This window comes from Puccinia triticina, chromosome 17A, assembly GCF_026914185.1.
Source record: "Puccinia triticina chromosome 17A, complete sequence".
NCBI classification, from domain to species: domain Eukaryota; kingdom Fungi; phylum Basidiomycota; class Pucciniomycetes; order Pucciniales; family Pucciniaceae; genus Puccinia; species Puccinia triticina.
The window spans coordinates 783,131-795,330 of NC_070574.1; the positions used below are offsets into that span (position 1 = coordinate 783,131).

Consider the following 12,200-nt stretch of genomic DNA (forward strand, 5'->3'; position numbering starts at 1 on the left):
TATTGGAATGGCCAAACCTGCAAATACATACATAGCTAGCAACACATCACAAAGGCCTTGGCCTCCAGAACTGTCTTGAGTCTCTTTGTGATTCTGCCTTGTATTCAACCCCACCGATTGAGGGGATTGAAGCCAATATGACCCATTACTTGAAGGAAGATCTCAAACCGCAGGGAGTATGGTCCTTTTATGCTGGGCCAGCCAACAGAAAACCTATCTACATGGGGATTCATGTTGATACCAGCAATTAGCACTGACTTTGAAAGTGTGTTATCTCAAGGCCAACAAATTTTCTCCTAGCAAAGAGCTGTGCTCAAGCCCAGAAGTGCCCTCACTCTGGCATCAAATACTTTTTTTATCTCTCATTCTATGCCTACAATCATCATGTGCGTAGCTAGTGGCCATCAGAATGACAAAAAAAAAAAAAATCTCCCAAAAAAACACCAACACTGCAGAAATCCTCCCTTCAAAAGAAAACATCATATACCCCGGGGGTCGGGGTGCTGCCAATGCCCCCGACCCTGAGGTCTTATTCCGGGGTCATGCCCCGGACCCCGCCTTCAGGGCACACCATTCAACTGGAGAAGGGGAAAAGAAGGCAATGGAACACAGGGGGAAAGACAGGAAGAAGGGGCTGGAAGATGTGGAAGGTGCGAATGTCCGTTTGCGAACTGGAGTCGAGTGACGACAAACCCGGCCATCCTGATGCCCCGGACCCTGGGGTGTTGTCCCGGGGCCGTGCCCCGGACCCCGCTTTCGGGGCACACCATTAACACGGAGAAGGGGAAAAGAGGGCGACGGAAAACAGCGGAAACGACAGGAAGGAGGGACGGGAAGATGCAGAGCACGGAGGAAACGACAGGAGGGGGAAACCAGCGGAAGCGACAGGAAGGAGGGGCGGGAGAAGGGGCGAGCGTCCGTTCGAAGAGCCGCGAACTTGCCGAGCCGAGCCGGGCCAGAACGTTATTCGCGCCTTCGGGAGCTGGCGCTGCAGCAGTGGCACTTCAGCTCCCAGGGGATCTGCGCACACACAAACACATAACATATACGCTTTAACGGCGCCGCTGGCGAAAGACATACTTTTGGACACTCACCTTGTCTAACAGGTCGCCGACGTGGAGCCCGCATCCTGCCCAGCTAAGCTTCCCGCATCGGATGCATTTGATCAGGCTTTCCAGGAGCGCCGGCACGCAACGCGAATGTGAGTGACTGGTGCCCGGGGGTCAGAGTGGGAAGGAACCTTCATGTGCGACTTACTAGCAGCAGGGCGTTGGTGAATTGGTGGACGCCGATCCCATGATCCAAACGCGCCGGATTCCAAAGGTTTCTTTTTTTTGGGTTTTTTTTACTGATGGTTTGGCTGTAACGAGCGTGATGTTTCTATGGTCTCCTTCACCCTCCCTCTACGCTCTTTCCCTCCTTGAACAATCCCCCGGCACTCAGTCATAATTCTCCTCTTCTGTATGTTTGTTTCCTCTGGGGCTTATCCCATATTAACTTTGTTTGAGTCTACATATGCATAGTGTGCAAAGTCAAATCAAATCTGCACTTGTAAAAAAAAGAGCATGAATATATTCCCCCCGTGAATCCCATCCCGCCACACTGGCGGGCTCACAACCGTCCCGAGTGACCCAGCCGGCCCAGGGGCTGCCGGGCTCCGATTCCGGGGCCATCACTGCTCCCCACAGGCCAACCAACCGCCAAACGCCCCGGCCACCTCGCCCTTCGGCCCCTGAAGCAACAACCCAGCCCACGACACCATCACCCGATTGTCCATCATGGTAGAGCCCTTCCGCCTCTCCCTAGTGCAAAACAACCGCCAGACGACTGACTGGATGCTTGTTCAAGGTTTCAGTAGGATTCGTCAAGCGAAAACACCTGCTGTTCGGGTGCTCCGGATCCCAGGCCGAACAGGCTCGCGTGCAAGCGTCGCCCGATGCAGGGTCGAGCTCAGGGACGACCCGTCCTGCTCCGTCGTCCGTGACGTCCAGGGCGCCGTGCCTGACATGCGCTGGCTGCTGGAGTCCGTACGGGAGGCCCGCGGTGTGTGCCTGCATGTATCCTCTTCCCGATCATCCCCCACCATTAGCTGTTAGCATACAAGCGTAACTGAGGATTAATGGTTCCGAGGCGATAGTTTCAATAAGAAACTTGACAATCCATTCACGGTTGGCCGAGAGCAACCTCTCCCGGCCGGCGAGGCTGTTCAATCACATCGACCAGATTCGTCCCGCCTCGCCCGCGAGCTGGAATATTACCAGCATCTTGGCCGGCGCGAGGTGCATACTCTAGGTGAGCGCATTGCCCTCGTCTCACAGGGCCAGGGGATCCCAGGCTTGAGCCCAGTCGCTCCTCGGGGCAGGGTGACCTGTGATCCTTGAGCGCGGAAAAGCAACTGCTTAGATGTCGGGTGGGGCCGCTCGAACTGCACGGCCCCGTGCTCGCGGGAGTGTTCCAAGATGCTTTGGAAGAGGCCGTACTGGGTAGGGGATGCACAATTCAATGGAATCGTGAGCCCCCCTGTCAGAGGAGGGGGGCCTCTCCTTCGGAGAGGCTTCGTTAAGCTCGACTGAGGATGCGGGCAAACCCATTGGAACCTCGCGCGGTGCAATCCCGTTGGAGAATGCCCGGCCGACGGGGATGGCGCTTGCTTTGTGCCAAGGCAATCACGACGCCCCCTGTGCCCTCAACCGAGAATTGCCCGACCCCCGCCCATCTGCAGATGGGGCCGTTATCTCAAGGACGTGGTCGGGCTCTCAGCTTGCTGCGCGTTTGTCCGTGCCATCCTTTCTCCCAAAAGCAGCATGCGCACGATGGATGTGTGGTTGTATTATGCCAAGAACGAGACAAGTGGGCGGGCGCGCCGTGCGCTGATACATGCAAGAACAGAAGAGACAACAATGGACGGGAGCGAGGCGAGGAGTGTGGGGGTACAGGAGGGGCGGACGGAGCCGGGCTGGGTGGGTTCTGTTTCCCCCGCAAGAGGGGGGTTTTGGGTCAAGGAAACGGGCGAGGACGGGGGCCTGGGGTTGGGCACACACACACGAGGAGGGGCAAGGAGAGCGAAGCAAGAATATGGGGGGAGGTTCTAGAGAATATGTGTGGACAGATGAGAGGGCCAGGATATCGGGGGAGGTTCTAGAGGATATCTGTGCACAGATGAGAGGGCAAGGATATCGGGAGAGGGTCTAGAGGATATGTGTGGACAGATGAGAGGGCAAGGATATCGGGGGAGGGTCTAGAGGATATGTGTGGACAGATGCGAGGGCCAGGACATCAGGGGGCGGCGGCGAACAGCTGGGGCGGCAGGACGCGGCCGTAGATAAGGGACTGTTTGAGCCACTCGAAGTCGACGACTCTGGCCGGGAGATCGAGGGCGACGGGGAGGGCGACGGCGGGGGGGAGCAGGTCGCTGGCGGTGCTGGCGGCGGAGGCGGAGCGGGCCAGCCTGCGGCGCTTGGACGGCGGCGCGGGCGGCGGCCGGACGGCCGCCGGCAGCGCCAGCCCGTCCTCCAGGAGCACGTAGTCGATCCCCCGCAGACCCCCCCGCTTCGCGGCCTCGGCTAGCCCCTTCGTCTCCACGAAGCCCAGCCGCGTCGCCCCGCTCGCGCACAGGATCGGCTTCACGGTCTCGTTCCACTGCCCACAACAAACAGCTCGTCAGTCCTCCCATGCCGATGGGAAACAGGAAAGAGAGGGTAAAGACTGACGTCGCTCTTCGGCTTGGCCTTCGAAGACACATAGACCACCGACTTGTCTCGCAGGATCAGCAGCGGCTCGCGCGCGTCGAAGACGGCGCGGAGGTGGTGGGCGGGGCGGTGGAGGATGGGGAGCTGGAGGTTGACGAGGGCGGGGACGGCGCCGAGGAAGACGGAGGGCCCGGGGCCGATCAAGTACTTCTCCCAGTCCAGCGCATATCCCTTCCATCCACCCCATCATGTCAGAAAACACCGGGTCAACAGAGAGAGAGAGAGGGGGGGGGACTCACTTGGTCGCAGCTGTGTGTCACCCATTTCGTCGACACACACGGGATCCCTAGGGCTAAAGCCATCAGATATTTCAGCGTTTTGACCGGCGCGTCGGCGACGAGGAGGATGGCCCGCAGCTTCTCGTGCTTAGGGGCGGGCGAGAGGCGGTAGGAAAGGTCCGGGTCGAGGGGAGCGGGGAGCTCGGAAGGGTCGAGGGCCAGGTCGGTGCCGGTGATCTCGTAGAGCTCGGAGACCTTGGCGATGACGAGGCCGTGGTGGTCGCGGATGAGCTGCTCGACCTGGGAGCGGGTGGGGGACGAAGGGGTGGGTTTGCGGGAGGAGGCCGGCCTGGGGGCGAGCGGCGGGGCGGCGCCGGTGAGGAGGATGCCGAGGCCGTGGAAGAGGGCGCCCAGCGGGGCGGGGCGGGGCGGGGGGACGGCCAGCTTGGCCCGCATGCCCACGCCGCTGTGCGCCTTCATCAGCTCGCGGAGCTCGTGCACGATCTGTTGCGGGAGCAGCCGGTCCTTCAGCCCGGTGTGGCGGCGCGGGCCCGGCGGGACGAGCATGACCGCCTCGACCAGGAACCGGCTCTCCCCTGCGGGCCCCGTCGCCGACCCGTCCTCGCTCGCCTCGCAGGTCACCAGAAGGTCGTGCCGCGAGCTGATCGGCGTCCCCGCACACTCCTCCGCCTTCTCCACCCGCACCACCCGCTTCGCCTTCCGCACACCCGTCACCTGCGACTCGCCCTCCGCCAGATCCGTCCCGATGTACTGCACCACATCCCCCGCCCCGATGTGGCACAGCCGCAGCTGCCCCACCTCCCGCGCCTCCTCAACCCCGTCGTCGTACCGCACTACCACTTTGTCCGGCGTCACCGACACCACTGTCCCCGGCCCAAACGCCTCCCAGTCCGTCCGCCACGCTAGCACCCGGGGCACCGGGATGGCCGCAGGCGCGTCCGAGGGCGCTGGCCCTGGCGTCCGCACGGCTTTGCTTCGCACGGCCCGGGCCGCCTTGGCCTTGCGCAGCCGCGGGACCACAACAGAGACGACGGGAGAAGTGGTGGACGTCTGTTTGACCGGCCTGGTTGAGGGAGCCGGACGGGAGGCTGGAGGATCTCGGCGCGAGCCAGCCGCGGTGCGCGCTCTCCTTGGCTCCAGCCGCATCGAGTCCTCCTCGTCCGATTCGGGGAGCGCCGGGTGGGTGTCCAGGTCGGGTTGGAAGTGAGCTCTCTTGCGTTTCTGGCCGGCCGAGCGGACGCTTCTTTGGCGCCGAGTGGGCGCGGGGCCGGGGGCTGCGGCCGGCGCGGCGGGAGAGGCCTGGGCGGCGGTCTCGATCGGCCCGGTCTGTTCGTTCCTTCCTGTGGAAGACTCGTCTCGCGAGGCCGATGGGGATGTGGGAGGCTGGTGAGCGGCGACATCGGGATCGTCCCGCTGCGGCGGCATGTCACTGCGTGGGGGTTCGTCAGAGACTGGGCTGCTCCGCTGCGATCCAGACTGTGCTTGTCCAGCAGGAGGGTGCTCATCGACGCCCCTCTGCAGCAGCTGAGATGCCCGAGCCGTTTCGGTACGCCCGGACAGGCCGTCCGGACGTGGCGACGACGGCTGAGAGCCGGGCGGGAGACCGGCGTCGTGTGCCGATTGGTCCGGCGGCTCGTGGCCAGGGTCTTCGTGGAGGCGGCCAGCAGCTGCGGGCGTCTGGGCACCGTCCCGGCTGATGCTAGCGTCGGCGGGCGAGACACGGGCGTCCATCCGAGTAGTCGGCTCGACCGGACTGGTGGCGTGTCTGTGCGCCGCCCGGCCCCCGTTTCTCTCCGCTGAGTCCTGCGAGCCAGCGAGCGGGGTAGGCTTTGCGCGCGGGACGGGAGCTGGGTCTGGTGTGGGGGTATCGGCTCGGCGGGCAGCGGGCTGGGATGCGCCTCTGGCCAGAGTGCTCTCGTCGCGGGCAGACGAGGCGTCGAGCAGCGCAGACGGGGGGTCCGAGGATGCGGAGCGCCTGGCCGATCGTTTTCCGGATCGCGGCGTCGATGGGCCGGCGAAGAAAAGTGGTTTGGACCGCGGACCGAGCGGGGCCGGGAGGCCCGAGTCGAGCTCGTGCGAGTCTTCCAGCTGGCCGTCCTGGTCGAAGGCGAGGTCGAGCGTGACGTCTGGCGGGTGCGGCGAGCGTGCGCCGTCTTCCCCTGAATAGGTACTTTGCAGAGGAATCGCGCCGTCCTGGCCGGTGTCTGATGACGATGGATTGGCCGGCGCTATTGCTGATTCTTCTTCTTCGATCAGCAGACGTTTCCCTTGCGGATGAGGAGCACTCCCGTGGCGAGCCTGCTCGTCTTCGGCCGCCGGACGCTTGTCCTCTTGGGTAGTGGGAAGTGTGTCGTCGGGGAGAGGAGAGGCGTGAGCGAGGGGCGTGAGGTGGAGCGTGACGTCCGGCGGGTGCGGCGCTTCTTGCCCAGAATAGGTGCTTTGGAGAGCCATCGCGCCGTCCTGGCCGGCGTCTGATGAGGAAGATGGCGGTGGACTGGGGGTGTCCTCTCGAATCCTGTGCGGGTCTCGGTTGGCGTGATGAGGATGGATGGAGCGCTCAGTTGCTTCGTCTTCGTCTTCTTCTTCGGCCGGCGGGCTCTTTCTGCCTTTTGCGGCGGGAATGCTTTCATCGTGCGAGTCTTCTATTTCGACGGCCCGTGTTGTGGTGTCTTTTTGGGGGGAGGAGAGGGCTGGGGGGGTCGGAGGGCTGTGATTGGGGGCAGACAGAGCGCGCTGGGAGTCGGGTTGGAAGTGCGAGAAGAGGGAGCTGTGCTCGAGCGAGAGTTCCTGCTGGAGGAGCCGGGCGTTGTTCTCCATGGACATCCGGGCCTTCTGTGTTTCCGGGCCCAAGCTGAAGGAGCGGCCGTCGGGGAAGTGCAAGTCGGTGTGGAACGGGTCGTCTGCAAGCCGGGTGCTGCTGGGACGGACCGGCGGGGCACAGAGGGGGCTACTGGGCTGCTCGGAGGCCGTCGAGAGCTCGGCCAGCGGTGCTTGTGTTTCCGCGAGGAGCTCCTTCATGTATGATTCCTGCGCGCTGTCTTCCTGTTGCTCCTGCTGGGGACTGGTTGCTGGGCTCTTGTCCGATGGAGTCGAGCTGGAGTGCAAGATGTGTGGGCTCGGTCAGTCAATCTGCTGGATGGGTTGGATGCGCTCAAGACGTACTTGACCAGGATCCTGTTGTTGTCCCATGCGATGCTCTTCGTTGGCGAGTCCATGTGGTTTGGTTTGGTTTGGTTGGTGGCTGGCCAGGGTCGATGTTTCGTGTCTTCTCTCCGGATCCGGCGTTTCTCCAAACCCACGCCTCCGCGCCTCCATTCCTTGAGATTGCCTGTTTTGGACCCTCAGAGTGTACATACATACCCCAGCAAGGAGTAACAATGAGGGATACCTTGAAGGGTAGTACCCTAGCTTGAATTAGGCATATATATTTAGAATATGGAATAATATTCTAGTTTTTATATATTTTTAGTGGCAATAACGACTTGTTCTTTCATGTTTGTTCTTGTCACAGTGGCTCTGTAGCCAGCTGACAGCTGCCTTGCAGTGTGTGGGGGATGAGTTTAAAATACACGAGTTGTGGAAGGATCAGGCCAGATCGGATGGAGATATATACATGGCAACGTTGGAAACATCTTAGCAGGTACAGTACAGGTGAACAAGTGCACAGCAGGGGGAGATAAGCAGATGGCTAGGGTAAAGAAGGGGCGAGGGAAGACTCGTAGGAGAGAGGGGTTTGACTGCTAATAGTCGGCGGAGGGGACGGGCAACGCAAACCGAGCGGCAACCAAGTCGTGCACGATCTCATCGACCAGAGGGCTTGAGGCGGGCTGGGCTGCGCGAAAGGCCGTGATGAGCTGGTTTGCTTGGTCTGCTATATTCGGGCCGCGCGCGGTGGCGGGGCCAGGGGAGTATGATGCCCGGAAAGGGGGGCGCAGAAGCGGCTCGAATGGCGGCTGCGCAGAGCGGCCAAAGACCTGTCGCGAGCCGATCGTCAGTAGCTGTTTTCGCAGCATGGCATAGCGGATGTCGGGCTTACCCACGCAGGGGAGAAAGCGGCAGACTGGCGTGCGTGCAAGGGGAGGCCGTTCGGGGAGAGCCTGAGAGGGCGAAAGAAGCCCGAGAGGATCGTTGGGGGCGGGGTGTGGATGCAGGCTAGGACAGCACTCGGGGCCGGGTGGGGACGGAGGAAGGCGTTGTTGCGCGGGAGGGCGGCCTGGGGGCGAGAGCAGATGCTGGGGTCAGTGGCTGTTCGATGTGTGCGGCAGGCTGCTTACCGAAAGCCCGTGGCGGAGGATCAGACGCTTGAGGATGGCCAGAGTCATCTTGTGCGGAGTAATTAATTGGGTGCTGGTCGCAGAGAAACGCCACTCCAGCAGCAGCACCACTCCTCGCGGACAGCGCGGTCCGACGGGGTGTCGGACACACTTTGTCCGACGAGCTCACTTGGCCCGACGGGGTTTATCCAGCGACACCAAGGAGATGCGACTGCACCGGTGACCAGAGGCTCCCCGGCTCCCCGACGAGAGGCCGGCCGTGCAGACGAGCATGCAGCTCGACAGATGTGACTTGGCATCCAGCTCAGTGCTGCATCTTCACACGATTCGCATCCGAACTGGCTCCCTTTAGTCCATCCGGATATTGTAGGGGCCAGTCTTCGGCCGAGGGCCAGAGGGCCAAGCCGCCGGGATGGTGTGCCTCCACATCCGTCCACCAGCTCCGCTTTGCAGATGAAGCCTCGGGGCGCTCCGGCAGGGACCGACCACGGAAAGTGCAGCGTGCGAGCGACTGCCGATGGCCGTCGGCGAAGAGACGGCGGGCCTCCAGCGGCGCACGTCGACCGGCCACGAAGAATTCGACTGCAGCGCCATCCCAGCCGATCCTCATCCGTTCGCCTTCCTCATCAACCTCGCAGCCACCTTCATCCTCGTCTTTCTCATCTTCCATCTGCCCATCGCTGTGTTCTGTGTTGCCCTCTTGCGGCTGCCCTGCCTTCGGGGCATGAAGCAATCCCGCTGGCTTTTCCGGAGCCTAAGACCACACGGGCGCAAATGGCAAACCTTGACGCTTCAACCACATACACAATCACTCATCTTCTTCTTACTTTTAGCCGAGTTTGGCTTCTTTTCCTGCTCAAGTTTCCAAGACCCCGTTGATCTGGGTCAATCCCGGCATCGTGATGACCACGTCCCAGCTCATGGGCTCTCTGGCTTCTCAATCCTTCATTCTGACACTCCTCAAGAATTCGCACTCGGTTGGATACGCCGCACACTCGCAACTCGAACCGTCGTAAGTTCTTGGCATTTGTAATTGTAAAATTTGAGACAACTAAGATTTATTTCTATGTTAGAAACTAGCCACTAAAGAAGTATGTACATGAAATGGCATGACGCTGAGAGTGAACAGTGAAACATTGGTGAGATGGGAAGATTAAACAATATTCACCTAAGAGCAGGTGAAGAAACCTTGCTACTGAGCTGGAGTATGGAAATACGGGGAAGGAGCACGAGGCTTGGGAACTGGAAGGGATCGGCTAAAGACAGGAGAGTTAAGAGTTCTGGGGCGAAAGCATGCAAGGTATCAGCATGTCGCCTGGTTGCTTCTCAGCTAAGATGAAGAGGAAGTACCTCTTGTAGTCTGCACACTCGTCTTGACGGTTATCCGTTAGATCGACAATGGAGCTGTCTGGTTAGGACTGATTGATTTGGCAACGCCTGCGTTAGATATCTACACACATTGCGGTGAATGATACTAAGAGAAAGACTCACTCGTTGTTCGGTGAACTTATGCGAGTGGTTAGGCTTGGAGGGCTGGTGGTTATTCTGGTGGAGAGCGAGCTAAGTGAGTTGAGCAATGGTTAGTCTAGATGCCTCAACTCCTGGCTCGAACGACTCTCTTAAACACTCACAGGTTCAAATCTCCGAGACCTGCGGCTTCCCTGACGTTGCTAAGTTCTGAGCTCGGGTGTTGCGCCCTTGGGTTCTTGTCGCTCGTCTGACCTGCTGTAGCGGATGTGAGACGTGTCAGTCAATTGACTGTGGCTTGTGTCTAGAGGGATGAAACAAGCGGCTTACGTTGCAGTGCATCGAAGCTTGTATCTCCCCTGCGCCTCTTGGCGCCTTGCGCAGCGGAAACTGTATTCCGACAGGCTGGGTTGCCTTGAGCAGCTATGCTCGAGGCAGATGAGGGAGCTGCGATGACTCCTATTGCTTGAAGTGACCTTCTGATTGAACATCTTCCTGTTGGCTTGGTTAGGAAGTCGGCGAAGTTATTGATGGTTCGGATGTAGTGGAGAACGATCAACTTTGATGTGACAAGCTCGCGGACGAAGTGAAGCCTTATGTCCATGTGCTTGGTGCGAAATCCGTTTTGGGAAATCTCGCTTCTTGCTAGATCTATTGCGCCTTGATTGTCAACACCCACAAATAGTTGATGCGGTGTGTAGTCTAGATTTATTTCATTGATTAAGTTTGCTAACCATGCTATTTCTCGGCCTAGGTCTGATAGTGCCTTGTACTCAGCTTCTGTTGATGAAAGTGATACTGTTGATTGACGAGATGCCTTCCAAGATATGAGCTGTGATCTAGTTAAGACTGCATATCCAGTCGCTGATCTTCTTGTGTCGGGACAGTTGCCCCAATCGGAGTCAACATGGGCTCGGATTTCTAGGCTGGGTGACTTCGTGAAGACAAGCCCCACGTGTTTCGTGCCGAGTAGGTAACGAAACACCCGCTGAGCGGCATAGAAGTGCTGAATACCCGGCTTCTCGAGGTGCTGAGAGAGAACGCTCACGGCGTATGATATGTCAGGGCGAGTGAGTACGCTCAAATAGTTGAGCGAGCCAATTAGCGCACGGTAGTTCACATTGAGCCTTGATAGTTCTTCAATTTCACTGGGAGTTGCTGCCTTGAGGTGAGTCTTTGGGTTCATCGGACAGGTTGCTGGAATCGCTGAGTCAAGACCGAATTCGATTAACTTCCTCTCAATGTACTGTGTTTGATGAATGTGAGGGTGGTTCTCGGTCCAATCAATGTTCATGCCAAGCAGGAAGGAGGCCTCCCCCAGGTACTTGATATCAAATTCTCGTTCCATTTCTTCTTTGAAGACCGCCGGATTGCTGCTGACGATGACAATGTCATCAACATGACAGTACAGCCAAGTTGGAGTGCCAGATGTCCGATAAAACACACATGGATCAGAAACCAAGGTCGAGAATCCAATGGTCTTGAGATAATCACTGAGTCTCTTGTACCACACCAAGGAGGCCTGCTTAAGGCCGTAGATGGCCTTCTTTAGTTCAAAGACTGTTTCCGTTGGGCAGTTGTATCCTTGAGGTGGGGTTAGGGTGACCGTGTCTTCAAGTGGGCAAGTGAGGAATGCGCTTCTCACATCGAGTTGATGGATTTGCAGGTTGTTGTTTACGGCGAACAATAGGATTAGGCGGAGAGAGGCCGGCTTTCCTGTCGGAGCATACTTGAGTTCAAAGTTCACCCCGAACGTTTGTCAAAAGCCCTGAGCACAGATCCTGGCCTTGTACTCGATGACTTGGTTGTCGGGTCCAAGCTTTTTCCGGTACACCCAAGTCGAGGCAATCGGGTTGTTGGTAGGTCTTCTTTTCCTTTCAATCCAGACTTGATGTTTCCGCATATTGTTGATTTCCTTTAATTTGGCTTCAATCCATTGCTGTTTGTCTTGGCACTTCATGGCGTGATGGTGTGATTTGGGGTCTGTTGAAATGGCTACGTAGCAGACTGGCTTCCGCGCTTGTTTCCCTTCAATGATATTGGCTTGATTCACCAAGCTATCAATTTTCTCCGCCGGAGCGAAGTCCTTGACGTAAATCCACCGTTTTCCAGTTTCGGGACTGACCGGATGCGAATCCACAGGAGAGTTCTCAAGGTCGTCGTCTTTTTCTCTGGACTCGTCATCGTGCTCAACGTTTGAAGTTTCATCAAACGGTAGAATCAGATCTGCATTGAAGATTGGGAGAGACGATTCGAGACTTTCAAGCGTGTCGTGGCTGCGATTCACTGTTTGACATACCGGAAAAACATTTTCTTCGAATCTGACTTGTCTGGTGACTATGATTGCTTGGTCCTCATGACGTAGGATCCGGTAGGCGGAGAAATCATTCGCGTATCCGATCATTGTGCCTTCCCAGGCAATGGAGTCGAACTTGTTGTCACGTTTGACCTTCTCCTTTAGAACCCAGGCG

General features: G+C 58.5%; 4 protein-coding genes across 4 annotated transcripts; 1 reads left to right on the forward strand and 3 right to left on the reverse strand.

The window, feature by feature from the left end:
• Positions 1-1,778: 1,778 nt before the first annotated feature.
• Positions 1,779-2,381, forward strand: PtA15_17A61 (uncharacterized protein; the record flags this gene model as incomplete). Its single annotated transcript, XM_053164565.1, has 2 exons — positions 1,779-2,043; positions 2,131-2,381. The coding sequence occupies 2 exons, from the start codon at positions 1,779-1,781 to the stop codon at positions 2,379-2,381; spliced, it is 516 nt and encodes a 171-aa protein (XP_053028135.1).
• A 757-nt stretch (positions 2,382-3,138) lies between these two features.
• Positions 3,139-7,203, reverse strand: PtA15_17A62 (uncharacterized protein; the record flags this gene model as incomplete). Its single annotated transcript, XM_053164566.1, has 5 exons — positions 3,139-3,149; positions 3,543-3,639; positions 3,711-3,920; positions 3,989-7,082; positions 7,151-7,203. 5 exons carry the CDS (start codon positions 7,201-7,203, stop codon positions 3,139-3,141), a joined length of 3,465 nt encoding a protein of 1,154 aa, XP_053028136.1.
• A 525-nt stretch (positions 7,204-7,728) lies between these two features.
• PtA15_17A63 (uncharacterized protein) lies at positions 7,729-8,310 on the reverse strand (the record flags this gene model as incomplete). The annotated part of the gene is made up of 3 exons (XM_053164567.1): positions 7,729-7,962; positions 8,025-8,201; positions 8,263-8,310. 3 exons carry the CDS (start codon positions 8,308-8,310, stop codon positions 7,729-7,731), a joined length of 459 nt encoding a protein of 152 aa, XP_053028137.1.
• A 256-nt stretch (positions 8,311-8,566) lies between these two features.
• Positions 8,567-8,932, reverse strand: PtA15_17A64 (uncharacterized protein; the record flags this gene model as incomplete). Its single annotated transcript, XM_053164568.1, has 1 exon — positions 8,567-8,932. One exon carries the CDS (start codon positions 8,930-8,932, stop codon positions 8,567-8,569), a length of 366 nt encoding a protein of 121 aa, XP_053028138.1.
• Positions 8,933-12,200: the final 3,268 nt, after the last annotated feature.